Here is a 22,027-nt window from a genome sequence, read left to right as displayed (position 1 = left end):
TTAAATTTATTCTTAATCTGTACACTTTCCTCACTGGAACTCTGTCATCTTCATTAGATTCATCACTTGAATGCAATAAAATACGCCTCCTCATTTTCCTTCTTTTACTTTTGTAGGTTATGTGTTTATGTTACTACCTATGTTTACATTTCTCTCAACCACATTAAATTAAATTAAATAATTACTTAGATGCTAAATTTATAACAAACAACACTTTTAACCACCTCAAACAAATTATTTAAATAAGATCACACAATAAAAAGTTAAACTGCAAAAGCAAAATGATATTTTCAAAACCTCTGAAAACTTTGCAAATATTTATAGATGAGTTATGCAGAGAGAGATTATTGTGGAACAGAAACACGTTCAAAAGTACAAAGTCTTTGCACTTTTCGCTTTGCACTTTTCAATTTTTGCTTTGCGAATTCTAATTTACGTGGAACAGAAGTAAGAAAGAAAAGTGCAAAGTGCAAAGTGAAAAGTTGCAAAGTTTATTGGTGGAATAGGCCCCTGGAGTTTTCTAGCGCCGCTCAGTCTTGTGCCGATTCCTTCCCCGTCGGACAGCGATACTAAGCAGCCCGCTGACGGTCACTGTGCTCTGGCGTTACGTCTTACGTCACTGCGTAATCTTCTTAACGTCTCTCGTTCCTCGGCGTCTGACTGATCCGTGCTAACGTCTGCGTAAATATCCCGATGCGTCTTCCGCTTGCGTGAAAATCGCTCTTCGTTACGTCTGGTTCTGTCTCTCTCGTTCGGGTGTCTTGTCTCACTTCTTTCTGCAGTGACGCTAGAGTCGGTGACTTGTGCCGTCTTCTGCTACCGCGGCCCTGCTTATACTGCTGGCCCGCGGATGGTTGTGCCGCAATGAGTCACAACCAATCAGAACGTCTTATTCAAAAATATCTGCATTGCAGATATTGGTGTGGCTGGTTGCATAACTCCTGGGTGTTCGCCTGTGCCTCCTACGCTGGTTGCCTATCCATCAGGGATGCCGCTCGTTCGCCACCAGGAGTCTCTAAACTGGCTACGGGTGTGGTGCTGCTGTGAGACTAAATAAAGGGTAGACTGCAGAAGCAAAAAAAAAAATCGTTGTTAGTTCACCTTTCTTCGGAAAATATTTTCAGTTATTACCAGTGGGATAATCAATAAATTCTTTGAAAATCAGTAGGTATGTTATAATTTTAAAAACACTCAAACCCATAAATGAAGAATATATTTTGATAAAAATAAATATGCATCCATATTTCATGATACTGCCAACTCAAGTCATTATGTATTCAACTATCAAAATTGGTATTTAAATGTGTTTATGTGAGATTATTAAAGTTGCATTCAGAGTCATCTTTACTACTTTAAATTATGTACTGAAATTACACTTCCCTCATCGCCAAGGGTCCAGAAGGAAATGGTAAAGATTGGGGGAAATTGTTAAAGTATAGAATACATATATGTGTGATACATGGAACTTTAAGACTGATGTAAAATCTTTAAGGGTAAATTCTGAAAATCTAATAACATGTTCCACTTTATTTAAAACATGGTGGCCAAATATATTTTTGTTTAAATAGAGCCACAGAAATCCATAAAAAATACTTACTTATAGAGCTAAAAAAATTATTGTCATTCTAGTAGAACTATATTTACGTGTGTTGATAGTATCAGTAAAATCTATGTTAAAATTGCCTCCCTCCCCCCACAGAAATTTCCGTGGTAATCTGCGAAATTGCTAATCCAACAGGTTTGCGCTTCTGATCCTGATGTCATTTTGTATAAACGCCCACGCTCAAATTTCCGGTAGAATCGCTTCATTACACGTGGCAATAAAAACTTTGATCTCTCCCCCCCCCCCCCTCCCCAATGCGCAGTCATGAATTGTATGAGGTATTGACCGACACATTTATGTCCGTATTTTCAACCGAACACCAGACAAACAAAGAATAATATAAACTGAAAGCAGCGACGCGCGGCCCGAGGCGTGGCGGGCGAGGGAGCGCACACACTAGACACCGGCGCTTGTTTGCTTTGCGGCGCGAAGTGGGACGAGCGCCGATCGAATCACGCCGGCCGTTGTTTGCTTCTCGTTCTGTTGTTTCCCGGCGATAGCTGAAGAAACAAAAGAATACCGAGGACAGGGAGGCGGCGAGACGCTCACGCGAGGCTGGGAACGGCACGCGCGCTCCGCCTCACAGTCACTACGAACAGTTAACGATTAGTGGTTCAGTTTATACATACTCAGTGAAATTTTAATTTTTACACATATATATATAATTTAAGCCTATATCAATAGAACAATGAGTATTAAAAACTTCGTTCAAAATAGTACCAAATTCTTAATGGGGTAATTTTAATGTTTTAAAAATTGTCTTCCGAATAAATTTTATTTTCAGTACACACGATGGATTTTAGTAAAATATTCAGCGTTCTGCGTGAGTAATAGTTTTTACCTACCTACGTTTGACCACTGAATAAATCCTCCTATTCTGGCTTTGCTTGAAAAATTGCAACTTTTAAAGAAAGGTAGTAAAAAAAATCAGAGAAGTGTTTCCTCTGAAGACAGGATAGTTGTGTCCAGTAAAAAAAAAAAAAAAAAATGTGGTAGGAAAACGAAAGCCATCGAATCTGGACTAAGGAGTGGTTGAGGAAAAGGCCGGTGTATAGTAATGAATGCCTTCCAAACGACGTAGCGCCTGGATTACTGCTCTTTTTCTTTCACCGCAGATTTAGCCATTATCGCCGCAAAAAAAAAATGCGCGTGCGTAAAACAGTAGACTAAAAATATTGCGCAATATACCGTACACGTGACACAATAACTATTGCGCAGAAAAAATTACTACTCGTTCAAGCTTTCGTTCAATAATAGTGAAATTCTAACAAATTGCGCAAAGTTGTTGATCGTGTACGGGGTTGCTCTGTGTTAAAATAGGAGGTGAGTAAGACGCTCACATAGCTGCTGAAAGTCGTGAAGACGTCGTGAGAGCGCGGCCGTCTCGAAGCGAGCGACGTGAGTGGTAGCAGTTGCTCGTGCGGGGTTGCCGCCAGCCGAGAACAGTTCTCTACGAGTCCCCACGCGCCAACGAGGCGCGTGCCATAGCGCGTGTTCTTGTGCTCGTGGAAGCGACGCTGTGCGTGCCGCAACAACAACCCTGGTGACATCGTGGGTGTTCCTGTCTGCTGGGTCTGCCCGACTTTGATACCTGCTCAGCATGTTGTTGCCTGCATTCAGGAAAACAAATGCGTGATTATAGTTTTTTTGAAGTTATACTTATGTAGGCACGTTATGAAGAAAAAAATTATGTCAGTGAATTTTCGCAATGCGCGCGCACCATGCAAACGAAATTTTCACAGGTTGAAAAAAGTAAAACTAAAAATTATATACGTGCTTTTAAATATTATACTTTAGTGATTGATGTTGGATACTGGTCTATATCATCAAAAGCATTTATTTATTCTGAATATTTGTGATATAAATTCTTTTTATAAACTTTCTCAAGAGGTTTTAAGTGAGTTTATGTTTCCGATTGTATAATTTATTTGCATTATAATTGATTATTAATTAAAATTTGTCTGTATTATTTGACTGAAAAAGTAATTACTTTTATACGTGTGTTTATATGAATATTGAATACTGAGTTTTTATTTAAATGTTTTATTTGATTGAATTTATACCTTACTAACTGTATTCATAGTATCACTCCAGTTTTTTGTTATTTTATTTCTATTAATTCTTTTCATGCAAAATTAAAGTCAGTTCTTGGAATTTATGTAATTTGAATGAATTTATAATTTACCAATCGTATTTGTAATATCACTCCAGACGTTTTATTTCTATTTATTATTTGCAAGGAAAATTAAAGTTACTTTTTTTACTACACCAAATAAGGATAACTTCTAACGCACATTCATAAGTACACAAACTATTTTTTTTAATGTTAGTCTTAACATACCCCTTTAACTCTTCTGAAATTATTTATGTGCTTTTGAAGTTGTATAAATAATGTTTTCAAATGACAGGATGATAACATGGTAGATCCTTTAAGATACTTCAGTGCGATTTCCAGCTGTTTAGTATTTGTATCCGAGTGAAGTGAACCTTGTTTGAATGTTAAAGAAAAATCATGTTTTTTATGTGGTTGAGAGCTTTTTCGGATATTATAAATAAACGTATGTAAGCTAAGCTGTGGTTTCTGTTAAGTTTACATATAAATTGTAATTTATTATTTCTATTTTACCTAAAATATATATTACTAACAGTGGGAGGCTTTAACGGCTTATGAAGGAATTGCTAGGCTTGTGGTTTGTTGCCGGTTAAACAGATCTGTCCCCCCCCCCCCCCCTTCTTCAAGGCGTTACTCTGCCCAAAACCACAAGCGTAACAAATTAATTTTAAACGTTTTGTTTAAATTGATTGGCCAAGTATATTGCGGCAACACAAAACAATTGTTTGTATACTCAAGGAGTTTTTTTTATAGTTTGTTATATATTACACATTAAGAATTAGTTATCTCGAATGATAACTTATTTTATGTCCATAATTGAGAAATGAGATACAATAATATTTTTGTAGTACAATTTCGTCAGACCACTGCCTACTAGAAAATTGTTTTTGTCAAGTATTTTGTTGATCGGTTTTTGTATATCTAAACTTTGCAACCCACCCAATATCCAGAATTCTTTATGTTGTCCAGCACAGGCAAATTTGGTTTTATGCTACCGAGTGTGGTTCTCTCTAAAAAATATTTTATTTATCATGTTCCAAAAATATTTATAAAAATTGTAACCAATTTCCAGTTTTGTGTACAATTAACTCATTGAAATATGAATAGTACCACGCAAATATAGGTATTTTAATGAATATCTCCATATCCTATTACTAGATAATAATTTTTTGCAGTAACACTTAAAGGGCGTTTTGTTAGCCATAGTGTACTGCAATGTTTCATAAAAAATATTATTTAAATTTACCATGTAAATTAATGTGACATATAATGCATTTAAAATAAACTGAACAGCATAAAGTTATTAAGTAAACATTTCAAATGTATGTAAGTCCTCAAAGTTTTTTAAACCCTGCTTCTACCACCCAAGAAAATTATAATTTTACTTACAGAGTTAAAAATAATATTAGGAAATAAGTATATTCGATAGTATTTTGTTTATTCTTTTTATGATCCAGTAACGCGTGAAAAATAGCAGCGAGTAAAACTCTTAAAAGTTCACATGTTTTATTGAAATTTTAAAATTCTTTAGCTGAGCTTATATACCTGCATTCTACACTTTGAATCCGTACAAGAAAACCAGTGACTTTTTTTTTAATTAGTTTGTTTCGTGAGTTTTTGTTATTTCCTTTAATAAGTTGCATTTGTTTCGAAAAAAAATAGAAATTTTCTCTTGTGTTATGAAACTTATTTTTATCAGTGATGTGTTACTGATGTCCGATTTAGATGTACAGTAAATCATAAATATTTTGAAAAAAGTACTGCATTTCTTTGTTACGTCATCGTTAATTGTTACCATTACAGAAGGCTAAAGTGGTCGCTCGTTGGCACACGTGAGTAATCATTTTATAAAAATAACAACCACGCGATGTAAATGTTGCAAACAGATTGGGCAGTAATTTCGATGACCCGACCTGAAGGTATTCCCAAAACCCTCCATGCTTGCGAGGAGTTATAAAGTTTTTCCCGCCCTCAGTAGCTTTACTTTCCTGTTTTCTTTTTTACATACTGCTGTTTTGAAAAGTTTTAACGACGTTTCTCTTCAATATTTTCCACCCGCATTCCTTCGCTCTCCAGCCCGCCTTTTGCCTTCTTTTGTGGGTAAAAAGAGAAACTAACTCCCTCGTTGCTGTTATATTTGCCGTGCACTGCGCTATGCGCCTTAAACAGACAATCCAAACATATTTCCTCGCCATTTTATTTCTCATTCACGTTCCTCTCGTATTTTATGCATACCTCCTAGAGAAAATTTGCTCTTCAGTAAAGCAAAGCTAAGAAAGAAATTTGCTTGTTTCTTACAATTATAGTATGATACTGTTTACGGACTTAGTTTTTGTTTGTTTGTGAAGCTTTTGTGCATTCATCCAGGCTGTTTTACCTTAGATATTTTTTTATAAGTAGCCGTACATGTGTATATATAACTGACGAGACTTTTGAATCAAATAAAAATAAAACTAGTAAATTTAATTATCAACATTTTTGTTTCACTAAACTTTTCGTTTCATGTCTCATGTGAAGTGAAAGTTGAAAAATGTGGCATTAATAAAAATTTAAATCTGAATAGTAGAAGTTTTATTTCATGTTGAGGGATTTCAACTGTGTTAGAACTTGTGCGTATTCTATTGATGTGCGCTGTACCTTCGGACTTCGCGTTTCGTTACGTGCAGATGGCGTGGGACTGTAATAGCAACGAGCATTTTCGTGTTTCACCGGCAAAGAATGCCTCGTGTTCCCCGGGAGTGTCCTTGCTTGACTGCAGGAGGACTCTGAAGTACACAGAAGGACACAGAAGAACACAGAAGGACACTGAAGTACACAGAAGAACACAGAAAGACACAGAAAGATACAGGAAGTGCCGTATTTGAAGACTGCAGGGATATCCGTCTTAGACACGCGGAGCAGGGTGCTGTGGATTAAAGGTGCGTTTCCCTTAATATTTCCAACTGTTTACGAAAATTTCTTACAGTTTGGACAAAGGTTTGTCACTTTATAATTTTTGTTTGTCATCGAAGGTCACATGTGCACTTTTAAGTTGTCACTTCCACTTCTGAAAATGTATCCAGGTCGAATGGAACTAGCATATCATCAATAAAACTCGTGGCGTTTTTGAGCAACAGTAATATTTCGCATGTGCTCCTTCAGAATAACATTTTATTCGTTAACCATTTTCCTTTTACAGTTGATAAATTTTATACTAACAAACGGTCAAATATTACCAGAATAAACCATTAAAACCGATTATCGCGTGCGCAGGTCAATAAAAGAAAGGTGGCCCTGGCGTTTATAAACTGAGCCCTTTTTTACAAGATAAGTTTTATATGCTATATATACATATATATATAAGCACATAATCAGCCTGCCTTTTCAAATACATGATAGTATCAGCAGTGAATGGCGCGGCTGGCCCGCAATAAGAGACATCCAATGGACGCGGCAACAGGCGGACACTGCGTCACGCTAGCAGCTCTGGCGGCCCCGGTGTCGAGCGGTCTGCTGCCCAGCGGGTCGAACCAGTACTTGTTGCGAGCGTGAAACGTGGCGGACGTTTCTTGCGTGGCTGGTGGGGGTTTCCCTGGCGTGCCCCCGTCGATCCCGTCAATGATCCCTACTCACCACCCACCACCGCCACCACCTCCCACGAGTCCGGCGATGCCTGATGGGTTGAAACACATTGCATCGCAACACAATGCATAGCGCCGGTTAACATGGCTTGTGACGACTTTTCAGAACGGTCCTCACACTAGGTCACTTGAAAATCCATTGCAGTTCTCTTAATTTAGTAAATAACATATAGGCCTACTTATATCTAGGCCTATAATATAAAAATGAATCGCAAAATGTGTTGGTAAGCGCATAGCTTAACAACGCCTGGACCAATTTGGCCAATTTTTTTTTTTTTTTAAATGTTCGTTTAAGATCAAAGATGTATTTTACGGCGAGAAAAATTCGAATAATTGCCGGAAAAACCCTAAAACCAGCCCTTTTCTTTTTCCCATACAAACGTTTTCCAACTAAAACGAGCACTCATTGTTGTTTAAACAATGTAGGTATGTTCCTAACGTCAAAGAGTCAATTTGCACTTTATTACCTCTGTACAAAGTTCAATAATATCTATCAAAACAGTGTGCGTTGGAGCACAGATAAACAAAACAAAAAATAAACTGAAATCGAATAGTTCAATTTGGTCGGCTTCGCGAAATTATTTCTTTTGTTTTACTTTAAAATGCATCAGTTTTCAAGTCATTACACCAGTCAAACAAAAACAGCGTTACCAAAAGTATTTCATAAGTTTAAGTTTTTATTATTTCATTTCCCTATTTTAAATACGGCTTGAAGGATTTGACTCCAAGTCATATCAAACTAAAAAAAAAAGTTGAAACAACAACAAACTGTCAGTGTCAGTGTTTTTTTTTTCTTGGATTTTAGGTTACCTACCCTAATGAGTTTGCTTTTGTCAACTTATACACGAAACAAATTCTTACCTATATAGTATTTTGTGCAGTGTTCATTTACCTATGATCTCTAATTATTGCATGTGACAAAATAATCTATTATATAGATATGCCTCCTATTAGACGAATCAATTTAGGTAGAAGAACCCTAAATGCTACAAACCAAGCTAATTACCGATCTAATCATGCACTACAATGAAAATAAAAATTATTATGTTTCACATGATTAACAATTATGAGAGATTACTTATTTTTTTATTTATCTTTTTATTTATATGTTTTATTTAATTATAATTCTTATTCACAACACCCTATCACCAGGGTGACGGTTCTGTTCAGGAGAATTTTTAGCCCCGACTATAAAATATGTTGGAACAAAAAAATTTCACATTACAAATCATTTTGACATGACTTTATTGCAATTTAATTAGGCAGTACGAAGTCTGCCGGGTCAGCTAGTACATATATATATATATATATATATATATATATATATATATATATACATATAATAGGATTTTGGTATGTATGACGTTGATAAACTTCTACACCCTTTGACAGATCTCCATGAAAGTTGTTGGCACATCGAAGTGTTTTTTTTAGAGATGTTTTTATGCCATCCATTTTTTTTGTAACTCGCCGCTAGATGGCGCTGCAGCGCATCAACTTCTAAACTGCTAAACCGATCACCATGGTTGATCAGAAATTCATAGGTCATGGACATACAAACAGCAATTATGTTTCATTTCTCTATGTCCACCACAGTGTCAAATAGCGTTATCCATTTTGCTTTAACTCGCGGACAAAATTTCACCCTGTGTCCAGCACGGGTAACGCTTTATAGATTGTAGATTACATACAAACCGTCAATTTTATATATGTAGAGGTAAATAAGTAAACATTGGATGTACAACGTCTGCCGGGATCTGCTAGTAAATACCTATATAAAGTTCAATAATGTGTGAAAACAGGCGTGTTTATGAATACCTGTCACACCACTCGAAATTTGAATATTGAAATTTTCGTAATTATCTGTCTCTGATGCCAACAATCTCCGACAGGTCCTACCTGCTGGTGCACGTATAGCTGCTGGCTGCGAGCCTGTGGTTCGGCTCGACTCCCGCTCATGCTTGAGGCGGGAGTAAGACCATGTTCCTTATCGATAGAGACTGGAAAAATTCACGCTTTGGATGACCTCTAGGATAGACTCCACAATCCCCTACATACTCAGGCAAATGCCACCTGCTCATTGGTTACCGACGTGTCAACTGGGACGCTTGCGATTCGATACTTTTTTGGTTCAAGGGTTTTCATTGGCTTTAAGTCCTTCAGATAAACTGTGGGCCAATCAGAGAAGCAATATAAAAGTACAGTTGTTTGGATTCTATCATATCGTGAAATGAATCCGCGAGTTTTTCCGGTCTCTACTTATCGCGTATCCGATTTATATCCAAGCTTTGTAAGCATTTGTTCAAAATAATAAATATATATTGTGTTAATTGTGCAGTTTCAAATCAAAAAGACATTCAACTGCTTACTCTATTTTAACATTTCACGATAAAATACAATTGGATATGTTACACATAACAATTGCACCCGGGAGCAATGTACCGGTTCCCCCGATCACATAACAAAATTTTCCCCTCCTCTCCCGGTTCTCCCGCCACATGCATAGCTATTTCCCCTCATACGATTTTCGTAACGCTTGGAAATTGCTAACCCCTCAGAAAAAAAGTTTCACTTCAAGAATAAATTGTCAACGGTGGGGTTATTATTATTATTTTAACTCAAACGGAGGCACTAGATGATTATCAGTCTCTCATAGTAGAGTACTAATAATAATAAATACCTCAAGGCTTGTTTTGCCAGAATGCTCGATAACTTTTCAGGACGCTGATAGGGGTTTTCTTTCGTTATAAAACAGTTCTTCTTTTACATTATGGACTGTATTATACCAGCTAATTATCATTTTCTGCAGTTATCATAGAAGCGCTCAGGTGAAAACACATTACCTAAAAAAACACATTTAACAAAAAAAATAATATTAAATTATAATTTTATTTTAATAATATTTATATAAACATTTAAATAAATATTTAAAAAATAAGTATTAACGCTCTCTATGAATTTAGAAAATAACTGGCTGGTTGTAGTGGCGCTATCTGTGGTGTCTATTTGAAACACTATTCGAGTACACATCGGGCTGTACGGCCAGGCGTGGCTTGCAACCATAGCGCTCACGGGGGTCGCCTGGCGCCGCCAGTGCTCGCTGCGGTACCCACAGCAAACACACACGCGCAGGTAGCTAGTTTTACAACGTAGTCACTAACCAAACCTCAATACTAATTTAATATAAATTTTAGTTTGTTTCGACTTGAAAAATAAAAAAAAGGGATCAGCAGCAGCTTTATCAAGAAAAACTAGTTACTTCTAAAGCACAAATAATAAAACGTCCACAGACTGGATTACAAAAAAAAAAATTGAAAGAAACTATAAGTTAGAGAAATAAAGGCTACTCAAAACACACTAAGAGCCAAACTGAGGTAATAGTTCAACAAAACTTGTAATTTGGCGCTGAACGCCACAGGGGTGATGCCGTACCCCGGTCCGGGACTGGTTGTCGGGTTGTCCTTGTACGGGAGTCTGCGGCGGAACCACCTTGCCACGAAGCTCCAGGAACGCTGTGCCTTCCTGCACACCGGAGTTCCCCGAGGACACTGTGCTCGGACACGAGTATCAAGGGATCAGCATCGCCAGTGCGATCGTAATTTCCAGTTGCTACAGGATTATACTCGTAGAATTGGTTTACAGCGATCATCGGTGAAGTATTTTTTGTAACCACAAGTATGCAGTCGGTACGTCTGTAATTTTAAGCTTCTTAAGAAGGGCAGTTACCAACAACCAGCCAGCTGACAACTGACGTTGGACAGAGCAGCCTTTAAAATACCTATAATATTCCAGAAGGCGTAAGAATAATTCAAATACGTACACGCAATAATTGATTATTTACGTATTTTTCACCGTTTCTGTAACGGTATCCGGGTAGTATGGGACTATTGCATACGCCCTTGAATCCATGCGATACAAGGTGCAGCAGACCGAGTGCCGCGAGGTGTGTGACGTGTGTAACGTGTGTGACGTGTGTGACGTGTGTCAGACTGTTTGCTTCATCAGACAACACTGAGGCACAGTATGTCACCAACTGTATTGTCATCATAACTATTGCGGGCCTCGTGGTCCGTATGCCAGAGCCGAGCATCGAACTAAGGGCCCGCGAAGAGTTCCAAGCCGCGGAACGCCACCCACTGCCTCTTGTTGCACTGAGAAAAATGTTTGTTTGAATCAAACAAATATTTGTACATATATGGCGAAACAAATATATACTTGGTGGAACAAAATATTTTGTTAGCTTAACCAAACTCGGTAAGAAACAAAAATTATTTGTTACGCCTAACCAAATATACATTTGAGTAGAACAACATCATTTCGTTGGGTCGACAGAATCTTTCCTACTACGAAATATTTGTTTGAATTAACAAAACATATTTATTTCGCCACATACAAACACATATTTTGTTGAGGCAAACAAACCTTTATCTCAGTGTGTGTGATAGAGTTTATGTGTGCATGTATGTGAAAAGGATGATACTGGGTTACTTCTAGGGTGTTGTTTGGCGGTATCTCGGGAGGGACTCGAACCCCCGTGACACGAGCAGGGGCGTGTTGCAGCTGCCGGACGGAGTGGAGCTGACCCTGGGCGAGCTGCAGGAGATGGCCACCAGGCAGCAGCACCAGATAGACTCGCAGCACCAGCTCCTGGCGGCCAAGGAGCAGCGCCTGCGCTACCTCAAGCAGCAGGAGGCGCGCCACCAGCAGGTGGCGGCGGAGAACGAGCGGCTCCGGCGGCTGCGGGACCGCGTCGAGGCGCAGGAGCTGAAGCTGCGCAAGCTGCGGGCGCTGCGTGGCCAGGTCGACCACCACAAGCTCAACAACGCCTCGCTCAGTGAGTTACTGCCCCCTGCTCTGCTCCGCCACGCCTAGCGTAGTGTTGTCACTGTCCCTGCCCTCCTCTTAGACCACCACAAGCTCAACAACGCCTCGTTCAGTGAGTTGCTGCCTCCTTCTCGTCTTCGCTATCCTTACTGCAGACCGCTGCAAGCTCAACAACACCTCGCCCAGCGAGTTTCATTCACTTCCTCCTCACACACACTCTTTTTACCCTTGTGTCCTGCACATGCTGGATATGGATGTAGTCCGATACTAGTCTTCTACCCACAGTGGCATCATTTGTCTTGCGATCAGCTGATGTTAACAGTGGCGAGTATTGTCTACAGCCAGATTATTATAAACTAGTCCTACATATGACATAAATAAGGGATATACAGGATTGAATTTCCAACCCAAATTCTGCTCCCACCCCCACTCACTTATACAATACCTTTTAAACACACATACTTACTCATATTATTTTTCTACTATCTCATGATATGTACTGCTTGTCAAAACTCTGAAATAATCTTAAAGGAGGTGATAGTTATTGAATTCTGCGGGAGTCTGTGTGCAGTGGAATAATGCAGCCTCACGCTATAGCTATCCACTTAAACGACAGTGTAACATTTAACTATGTGGCCCACCTTGTTGGTCAAATTTCCCTAACCAGCAACAGCGGCTCGCAACCTCGTCGTTCTCTGTCAGGAGTCGCCAGCAAAAATATTATTACAGGTTATTTTCACGAAATAACTTCAGCCCTAAATACGCAACTCCCCCCGAAATACGGAATGAAATAAAGCTTGTTTCTCAAAACAAAGTAGCAGAGTTATTAAGAGGAAAACTGCTTGGAAACTGGGATAGATGTAAACCATTTTCTTTACCAATGAGTGCACAAATATTATTTATTTTATCATTAATCTCATATTTATTAAACTCTAACTTCAAAATAGCACAGTTTACTCCAACAAATTTCCAAATGGCTGCCAATATATTCCAGTTATTGAAATAGACAGCTGAACTACTAACGTCATGAATAAATAGATCTGAAAGCATGTACAGGATACCCACGTTACGATTATTACTTTAAAATAAAATGTACTGATATTATTCAATTAAAAAAATTACTATATTTTTTTTCCTAACAAACAAATTAAGTTTGCTAGACGTTTATCACAGTTCTTTTCCTTACTAAATGCATTTACTGTTTATATGCGATGTATTTTTCCTTGAGAAAAATGCACAGTTCAGGTAAATTTCAATTAACGATGTTGACAAAATGCACGGGCGTAAAACAGTCAAATGCAACTGCTCACAGACGACTGCGCTGTCCAAGCATTGACATGGTGGCTTAACTAAATGCTCACGCAAATATTCAAATTGGGTCCGACGTACTGTTGCCGATGACAGCGATAACGCCGGGCCGTGACATTAGTTAGGCTTTCTCGCACATTCCCGCCTGCAGCAATGATTGTCCATAGAATCATCGGCGAAGTAAAGCAATATCAAATTGAAATTGGTAATTTACAGTTTTTATCTCCGAAATCGGAGAGTAAATGCGTACGTCCGTATGCGCTGGAAACTGGCCGCTATAAACATGTACGACCATAATCTTCCGCACGTGTGGTCAAAGCTTGCAAAATGGTCGCCCGTGATTCCGATGACCGTTACGAGCGCACGCAAATGGGCGTGAGCCGGTCTTCAACCCACGCTGTCGCGTCGCCGCACACAATACGAGTCCCGCCGCCGTGCGAGCGCTCTTCCGATGACTCACGTCACAGTCAGTTGTTTCTGTTCTTCGCCGCACTGTCGCCACCCCGCGGGTCGTCGCCGATACACTAGCGCCTGCTATCGACACCTTCCGGAGCTATATCATCGATTATTAACACCTAGCGTAAATTATAAAGACTACAAACTGATCATAATTCAAAATTAATAATGAGACTGCCGAGTATATAAATTTGTATTTACCTACCTAGCTTTGAGCTGCTTTATAAAAGATAACTAAAAAACCAACATTAAAACGTACATTAACGATACCAATGCTAAAACACATACGTAAAAAATAATAGGCTCTAAACGTAGTGACAGATTTAATCTGTTACTTGTAGCCATGACAAGGGCCACATCATTCTAGTGTACATATTATTTACATGTACAATGCGGGGCCCCGTACTAAGTTAGAAAAAGTAACTTTATAACTAAATATATGTATTTAAAATACATTTGATTTTAAAAAATCTTGTAAGAGTAACATAGTTTATGAAAGTTTTTTGGCTGGATTACTTTTCTTTGATCTCATCCTACTTGACAGGGCATGCTCGGCGCATGGCTGTGTACTCGCTTCAGCAAGAATTGAAGAGGAGATTTTACAATTACGAGCGATTTGTTCTCCGAATTGCAGGCCAGCACTGGTTAGTTGCTTAAGTGAATAGAATTGACCAGCGTTGAATCACGATGTCTGTGAAAGGGTGTCTTCGAGAGCTGACATCTGAGGTGGCGTCTCACATGTCGAAGTGTGGAGCAGGGTCACGCGGGCATACAGCCTGTACCAAAGAGACCTGCTTGTGATAAAGCTAATGCTACATTCTTGTGTGCGGTCATTGCAGACCGTCGACTCGCTGCTACTCTCTGTCCCCACGGCGTGCATTGACCCGGCCGGGGACACGTCGTTACGGCTACGGTCGCGTTACACAAGTCGTAGTTGTTCATCATACTTTTCTCCCTCTCAAGCACACTCTTTCGTTTCTCTTTTTTTTTTTTTTTGTAGACTCGTAACGCACTCGTCGTTTCTCACAAGACGCTCGTTGAGTGACGTCATTTTCTCTTCTTGAGCTGCCAGCGCTCTTTCCCTCGTGCGGTGCTCAGAGGAACTAAAGAACCGCACACAGCCAAGTTCACACGGGCTAACTCACACTAGCCAGCTCGACACACGCACAGTGCCATCGCCAATAGAGTCCAGTTCGCGAATAAGTAGTTAATTTAATAAATATGATAATTTATAGAATTCATCAATTAGTACTACACAAGGGTAAACTGTAATTATTAGGTGAATCAGGCCCTGTCAGAGTCGAGGCACGACGTATCTCATGGTATAACTATGTGCTCTAATCTCACTATCCACCCTATAACTTCTACGACTCTTCACAAAAGAAATTTCACGCAGTTTTCTTTACTTTGATCTACACCACATATTTCACATTCACTCCCACTTGCCTTATTCCCAACTGATCCATCTTTCACCCACATGTTTTAACATGAGACCTTTTGCAATATTTGCCTAGATTTATAGCCGTCTACTCAACAGTCTGTGATTTCTTATTTAGGTAATGACGTAAATGCTCTTTTACATGATGCCACGTATTTTCGAGCTATTGTTAATGCGCTAAATAGTTGGTTAATACATTTGCCATTTAACATGATATAAGGCCAACTTCCAAACTTGTGACTTGGGACAGAGTCAATTTCATTAACCTGCAAATATTTTGCTTGGTTGTACTTACCTGACTCTACAGTTTGTGGTGAATATGTAACTAAATAATAAAATAAGTCAGTGGGTATTGTAATATTCTGAATATGCTAAAGATAAAGTAGTTGAAAAGATTTGAAACAATAATAATTTATTTGGCTAAGAAGCTTCTCATTACACCAGAGTGCTTTCATGTCCACTGCAGATTTAATGACAATCATCTCACTGATTTAAACGCAGCAAAGGCTTATATACTCAGCAAAGGCTTACACATTGTACCTAGTTATTTTATTAAAAATCTCAAAATGTATTTAACTTTTCCAGTCATATTTCAAAATATGTGTTGTTTTTTTGGAAGACTCCAATAAATAAATCGTACTAGGAACACGCACACACACACACACACCTACACACACACACACACACACACACCTACACACACACACACACACACACACCTACACACACACACACACACACACACACACATTACACACGTTTGGAGAAAACAATTCCAGAAAGGATAACCCAATTTATAAATTAAGTTTTATTTATAAGCTAAAATTAACTCTTTACATCAAATTATAAAAATTTAACTCTCTCTCCACCAATGTATCACACTTTCAGTAGGTCCACAACTCACCCTCCCCATTGGAGCTGGTCTCGACAGTGTCTCTCCCTACTGCTCGGCTCTTAGCGCGCACCTCTTGTCTCCACACACTGTCTCTCAGTCCTCACTCGTCCGCCGCGCACACAACACAACACAGTCCCGGATTAACCGGTCTCCGCACACGAAGCCCGCTCGTCACCCGGTTATCGCTCGCAGGGGGTCACTCGCCCTCTTCCCTTCACTGCTCTTGCAGATCAGTCTCTTCGTTTATGTATATGCTGCCAAGTGCTTCCATGGATAGATCTCGAACCGCCCCCCCCCCCCCCCCCAATTTCCAAATGTCGCGTTATCAGAAACCCGGACTTAACACTTGCAGCTCCGGGAACAATGGCGTTCTAGTTACGCCACTTCAAGCATAAGGAGTTCTGAGAATGTGCCGAACTCACGAGATACTCAGAGAATGTCAGGGCTCAATGGGTACTCGCTAGAGAAGTGTGGAAAAGTGAGGGGAGTGCGAGGCGCCACTGCTAATCTAATTGGCTTACCCCGCAGTGATAATAGAGGGGCGGGAGGTACCTTCATCACCCCCCCCCCCCCTTTTTCCCGCGGGCTTCTTGGTCAGCCGTATCGCTAGCTTTCGTAACATTATATATATATATGACCAATCAGAAAAGCTACCTATTAATTTAACATCCTTCTGTTTTGTATTTGGATATGAGAGTTTTAAACTAGTTGTTTTTGAAATTTAAAACATTATCTAGAACATAAGTCAATAATTCTCTGTCGCCGTTTTGCTCTCTATAGTGTTTTATTAGTTTATTTTATTTGCTTATCTTCATCGTTGTTAATTGGTAAACAGTAAACTAAAAACTTTTTTTCCTAAAGAAATCAATTTTATTTTACTCGGCATGTTGGCATGTCGAGTATCATGTGTTCATTTACAATTATAATGAAAAAAATAAATGCACGTCGTTTCACCTTTTGTACACAAAATTAACATTCACTTCTAATAATTTGAGAATGAACCATTAGTAATACATCTAGGAAGTTTCAAATTAACTGCGCACCAATAGTAAACGTAATGTGAACGTGCAAACGCTTAACGTATAGGCCTGCTCACTGAGGAAGCTCAAAACAAGCGTGTATCTTTACGTATGGCGTACTGTGCCGGCCGGTTTGAAAAATTGCGATGTGACGAACTTCAGTGTGCCAGGGCATCTCCGCAGACCGGAAATTCGTGAAAGACGAGCTCCGAAGAGACACTAATGGCGTGCTCGGGTTGGGGGTCGTGGCGCAGGGGCGCCAACTTCACAGTCGTATATTGTCCGGCGCTGCTGGTGAGTTAGGGCTCTGGGCTGGGCCGTATTTCACGGCTGTCCGCGCTGGCGACATTTGTCTGGCTGGCGCGGCCTCTCGCCTCCAAGGATGCCACAGACAATGAAGTCTATTCCCTCCCTCAAGATGACTTCTATTCGTGCAGCACGGTCTACTCTAGTTTGTCGCTAACCCGTTTGGGAACTAATGATTTAAAACAGCATGAGCTACAGATTAGAAACAAATTATATAATTTTTGTTATCGTTTACATAATTTGTACATGTAATCAATTACTTTTTTCATTTTATTGGTAAATTTCACGTAACTACTGGAATACTAATAGCGTGCAGGTTCAACGCTGATGCTGGCCAGTAATGATAAATGAATTATCTATATATCACTAACCGATAATTTCTATAAGCTATAATTAAAAAATACTTTCAGTATCAATCTCACACATGCCAAAATTAGTTTTCCTCGGTTCGGATTTACATTTATGCATGAGTCGATTGTTACGAACATAAATACGTTAAATTTAAAGTACGTAAAAACTTGGTTCAAGATCGTAGACACGAAAAAAATCCTGCCAGTGGTCAAAAAGCTCTGAAAACATTTGCACACATTTTTTTTATTGGCCTAATTCCTTTTCACGAAATCAAAATAATATAGAAGTGTGGGATGCATATTTGAAAACTTTACTTACAGGTATTAAATATGAAGCCTGGGTGTATTTTCAATTTCTAACCATTTGTGTTGAGATATTTCACTATTTTTTTTTTGTGTTCATTGTACGAATTGAAAACTGCTCCAGATAATTTAGTGGTGTAATTTAGTGGTTCCTGTTAAGGAAAAGCAGTAAAAGAAAATTAAATTTGGAATGGTATTTCTGTTCTCGAGTTTCGTCTCTGAAATGTTATTTTTGGAGAATAAAAATGCCTGAACGGTTGTGTTTAGAATAATTTTCAGGCTTGAAAATAATGGTACCAAATTTTTAAACTTAAAAGTACCACAGATGGGGTTCTACCCAAGAATCCTCGTGAGCTAACGGATATCTCAATAAAATTGCGGGTAATGAGCAAACTTACGTGATTATCTTGACGTGTTACTAAAAATCCTCTAGACTACGCATATTCCTTCCACGCGGAGGTTTGTCTTGTTCGCAAACCGAAAACACACAGAACTTGGTAGTCGCATTCCGGCGTGTTTTTTACAGGAAGGTCCAGTTACATGGAACAAGGAAGATCTCTCGGCATTATGTAGGTGATATCCTCGATAATTCCGCGAGTTGGCTGCAGTGTCCAGCAGAGTGCGTGGGGGAAGCCTACAACTCACGTAGTTTCGGTTCTCTACCACGTTCGTGCAACTTCGGATTTCTCTCAAAAATTGAAATTAAAAAAATCGAAGGGTTAGGTTAGGTTAGGTCAGTCACAACATGCTTGTTTTCATTGTAAACTTCTGATTTAACGGCTGAAGTGGCGTTAATACCAAAACGAAAAACTTCGGAAATCTTCGGAAATTTTCGGAAATTCTTGCAGGGAACCGAAACTACGTGAGTTGTAGGCTTCCCAGTGCGTGGCGCTCGGTCGAAGCCAGCAGGAATTCGCCATAGCGCGACACCCGAGCTCTAGAGATACGTGTCTTTGGCTAGGGGAGGGCTTGAGGGAGTGGAGCGAAAAGTCGTGTGGTGCTAGCTTTGTGAAACGCGAGTCGGCGCCAGGACCTTTCACCCCGGGCGGACCGTGAAAGGGGGTGGAGAGGGGAGGGGCCGCGACCCGGCTAATGGAGGACGAACCTACAGCGCGACGCTAATTACCAATTACGCAGGCAGCAGACTCTGAGGCGGGCCGTGCGCTCTTTGAAAAAAAAAAATCGTCTGTAAAAACAATGTCGTGGTCCGCCACGTGCTGGCAAGTAGGGGGAACGCGCGGGTTCTGGTCCACACCTCCGGGAAGTTCGCTCGTCGCTAATGTCATCCCTTTGTCGAAGCCAGCCTTCAAAAAGCTGTTAATTATTTTTATCATTCGAGCGACTTTATGTAAATGTAATATACGGTGTCAAGTTAGCAACTCTGCATCAAAAGAAGTTTAGTGTCATGCAGGTTTCCAAATTTCCACAGCCATTAACCTTGTTAACACTTATTTAATATTTAAGCCTAATATGGAGGGTAGTAAAGGAAGGCTTCATAGAAATTATAACCAGGCTTAGAGTAAAGCTCACCACTTTGTTATGCACATGCTTGCTAATCTAAGTGTAATGGCTGGAATTTCTTCCAGAAAGGCTGGTGTTTTGAGATTTGTCAGTTTTTTCAAATAGGGGAAGGGCTACGAATATCTATAAATTGTATAGTTGTGACAGGTGTGGACACAACTTGGGAAATTCACGGAATAGTATTTAAAAGTTGGGACCTGGTTTGTTTTACGAATGATTATCGCAAAATTGCAGGAGTTTTTTTAAAATAATAAATAGTTCACTTTTTATGATTATTTAGAGTTATTTTAAAACCTAAATGACAGTTAATAAGATTGATAAAGTAGTTGGTAACAGAAAATCAAAATATTAATAATTAAAAATTACTTTTTTTTTGGCCAGCAAAAAAAAATCATTAGTTTACGAAACATATTCTCACTGAGACTTTTTCAATAAGTATTGCTTCATCATTGATACTGCATGCATTCATTGTCTTTTCACTTCAACCATTTTCAGGAATAGCTATCTATACATTACAAGCTTATAACACTCATTTTAAAACTAAAGAGCGACAATGATTTGTGATTTCGTGGTAATCTTAATTAACGATAAATACTGCTCCATTATTTTGGAAACATTATATCAAGGAAGTTGCAGTTCATTTTGTGGCATTGAACCATCTAGAATGGAAAGTAGCCATGTATGACTGAAGCTTTATGAACGAGGTGCAGCATGATTCTGTGGCATGCCCAAGTAAACATTTGATTTATGGCGAGTTCAGAATAAAATATTTTATATATAGCACGAAACATTAACTTTGATACTTTTCTTTATCTTTTTTTTGAACACAACACTGTTAGTCTCCTAAACCTTCTTTCTTTTTTCATAAACCCCTGATGCTTTTCACATAGGTCGTTACAACTTTCTTAAAAGTGGTATTAAACTATTTTTGGCGGATTTTAATTAATGACACAAAAGCACGTGAGTTTCTCGTTCGGAAACATCAATTATGATAGCAATGATTGCAGTGATGTTTAGTAATCAATATTTTACTCAACTGCATTAGAAAATATCTTCAACAGCATTACCAAACATTACTGCTATCTACATATTTATGTATAACTAAACTGGTACATTACGCATTTTTTTGTATAGCTGCAAAGGTAGAGAGAGAAGTACAGAAATTAAGAAAAATTTCAGTTATTGCCATTAGTACGAATCATCTCAGTATTTGAATTTTTTTCAATATAAGATAGCACACAGTAATTAGTGAAACTGAAGCTGAATTAGAACCCCGGTCCTTCTGAATGCGAGATCATTGCACCCCACCCTCTGTACTTTCTGCAGTTTAAAAGTATGAGAATATTCTCGCATAGTATTAAGTATTCCGTGCACGGATATACGAAACAACAAACTCTGCAAACTAAATCAAGTGTGACTTGGGTTTTTAAATGAAAATAAGATATTACCATGTGCGAATATCATATAAGTATAGGTGATATAAAATGTATTAGTAAGGGCTTATATAATTAATTAAAGATGTGTGATGGAGCAGTACGGATTTTATTGGCGTGTACCCAAGTAAACACACAGTTTCAAAGAAACGTATTCCACGTTTCTATCTGTGCGAAAATCAGGGGTTTTCCCCACCAGATATGTAATCGAGATCATTTTGGTAGCAGTCCCTAGGTGAGTGATCTGTCCCATACCTACCGTGATCTTACACAAGATTGACCAGAGAGCAAAAGTTTTAGAAATCAAACTGAATTAAGGATAACATTTATTCTCAAAACCACATAAAAATACTTTTTGACTGACAGGAATTTTGTAAGAAGATTGAGATAGAAACACATAAAAAATTGTCCTGTGATAACAGCAATTATTAGTGTTTAAAGAAAGTGTTAAATTTGTTAGTACAATTTTTTTTTTTGTTAGCTACAAAACTGCATTTTTCTTATATTCTGAAGTCACGACTACGTACTTAGTATCACACCTTTGTATCCACATTATCATTTAAGAAAGTAGTATTGGTATCAAATATTTTCATTAGATAAACTAGAATCAAAATTAAAATTACAATTAATTCTATACTTTCTTCATGCTCATATTGACTATGGCGTAAGGCACGTTTGCAGTAGATTTCATGAAACCCACAACTACATGTGTTGCATGCTTGAATAATAAACTGTAATTTAATTAATAAATTAATCAGTTGAAACAGAGTTTTTGCAGCGAGACACAAGAGTTGCTGCTTTACGAACTGTAGCATCGTATTAAATGGTGCGGCATGGA

At 38.7% G+C, this 22,027-nt stretch overlaps 1 protein-coding gene across 2 annotated transcripts in view; it reads left to right on the top strand.

Moving 5' to 3' along the window:
• LOC134527916 (apoptosis-stimulating of p53 protein 1) overlaps positions 1 to 22,027 on the top strand; it is a 1,064,179-nt gene that overhangs the window by 928,291 nt on the left and 113,861 nt on the right. For both annotated transcript variants that reach the window (XM_063360949.1, XM_063360948.1), the window contains one exon: positions 11,897 to 12,170. In XM_063360949.1, coding sequence (XP_063217019.1) covers positions 11,897 to 12,170 — 274 coding nt within the window. The remainder of the gene's footprint in view (positions 1 to 11,896; positions 12,171 to 22,027) is intronic.

Source organism: Bacillus rossius, chromosome 1 (assembly GCF_032445375.1).
Source record: "Bacillus rossius redtenbacheri isolate Brsri chromosome 1, Brsri_v3, whole genome shotgun sequence".
In the NCBI taxonomy this organism is placed as follows: Eukaryota; Metazoa; Arthropoda; class Insecta; order Phasmatodea; family Bacillidae; genus Bacillus; species Bacillus rossius.
The sequence above is the reverse complement of the archived record's forward strand: the minus strand, read 5'-3'. Positions and strand labels throughout refer to the sequence as shown.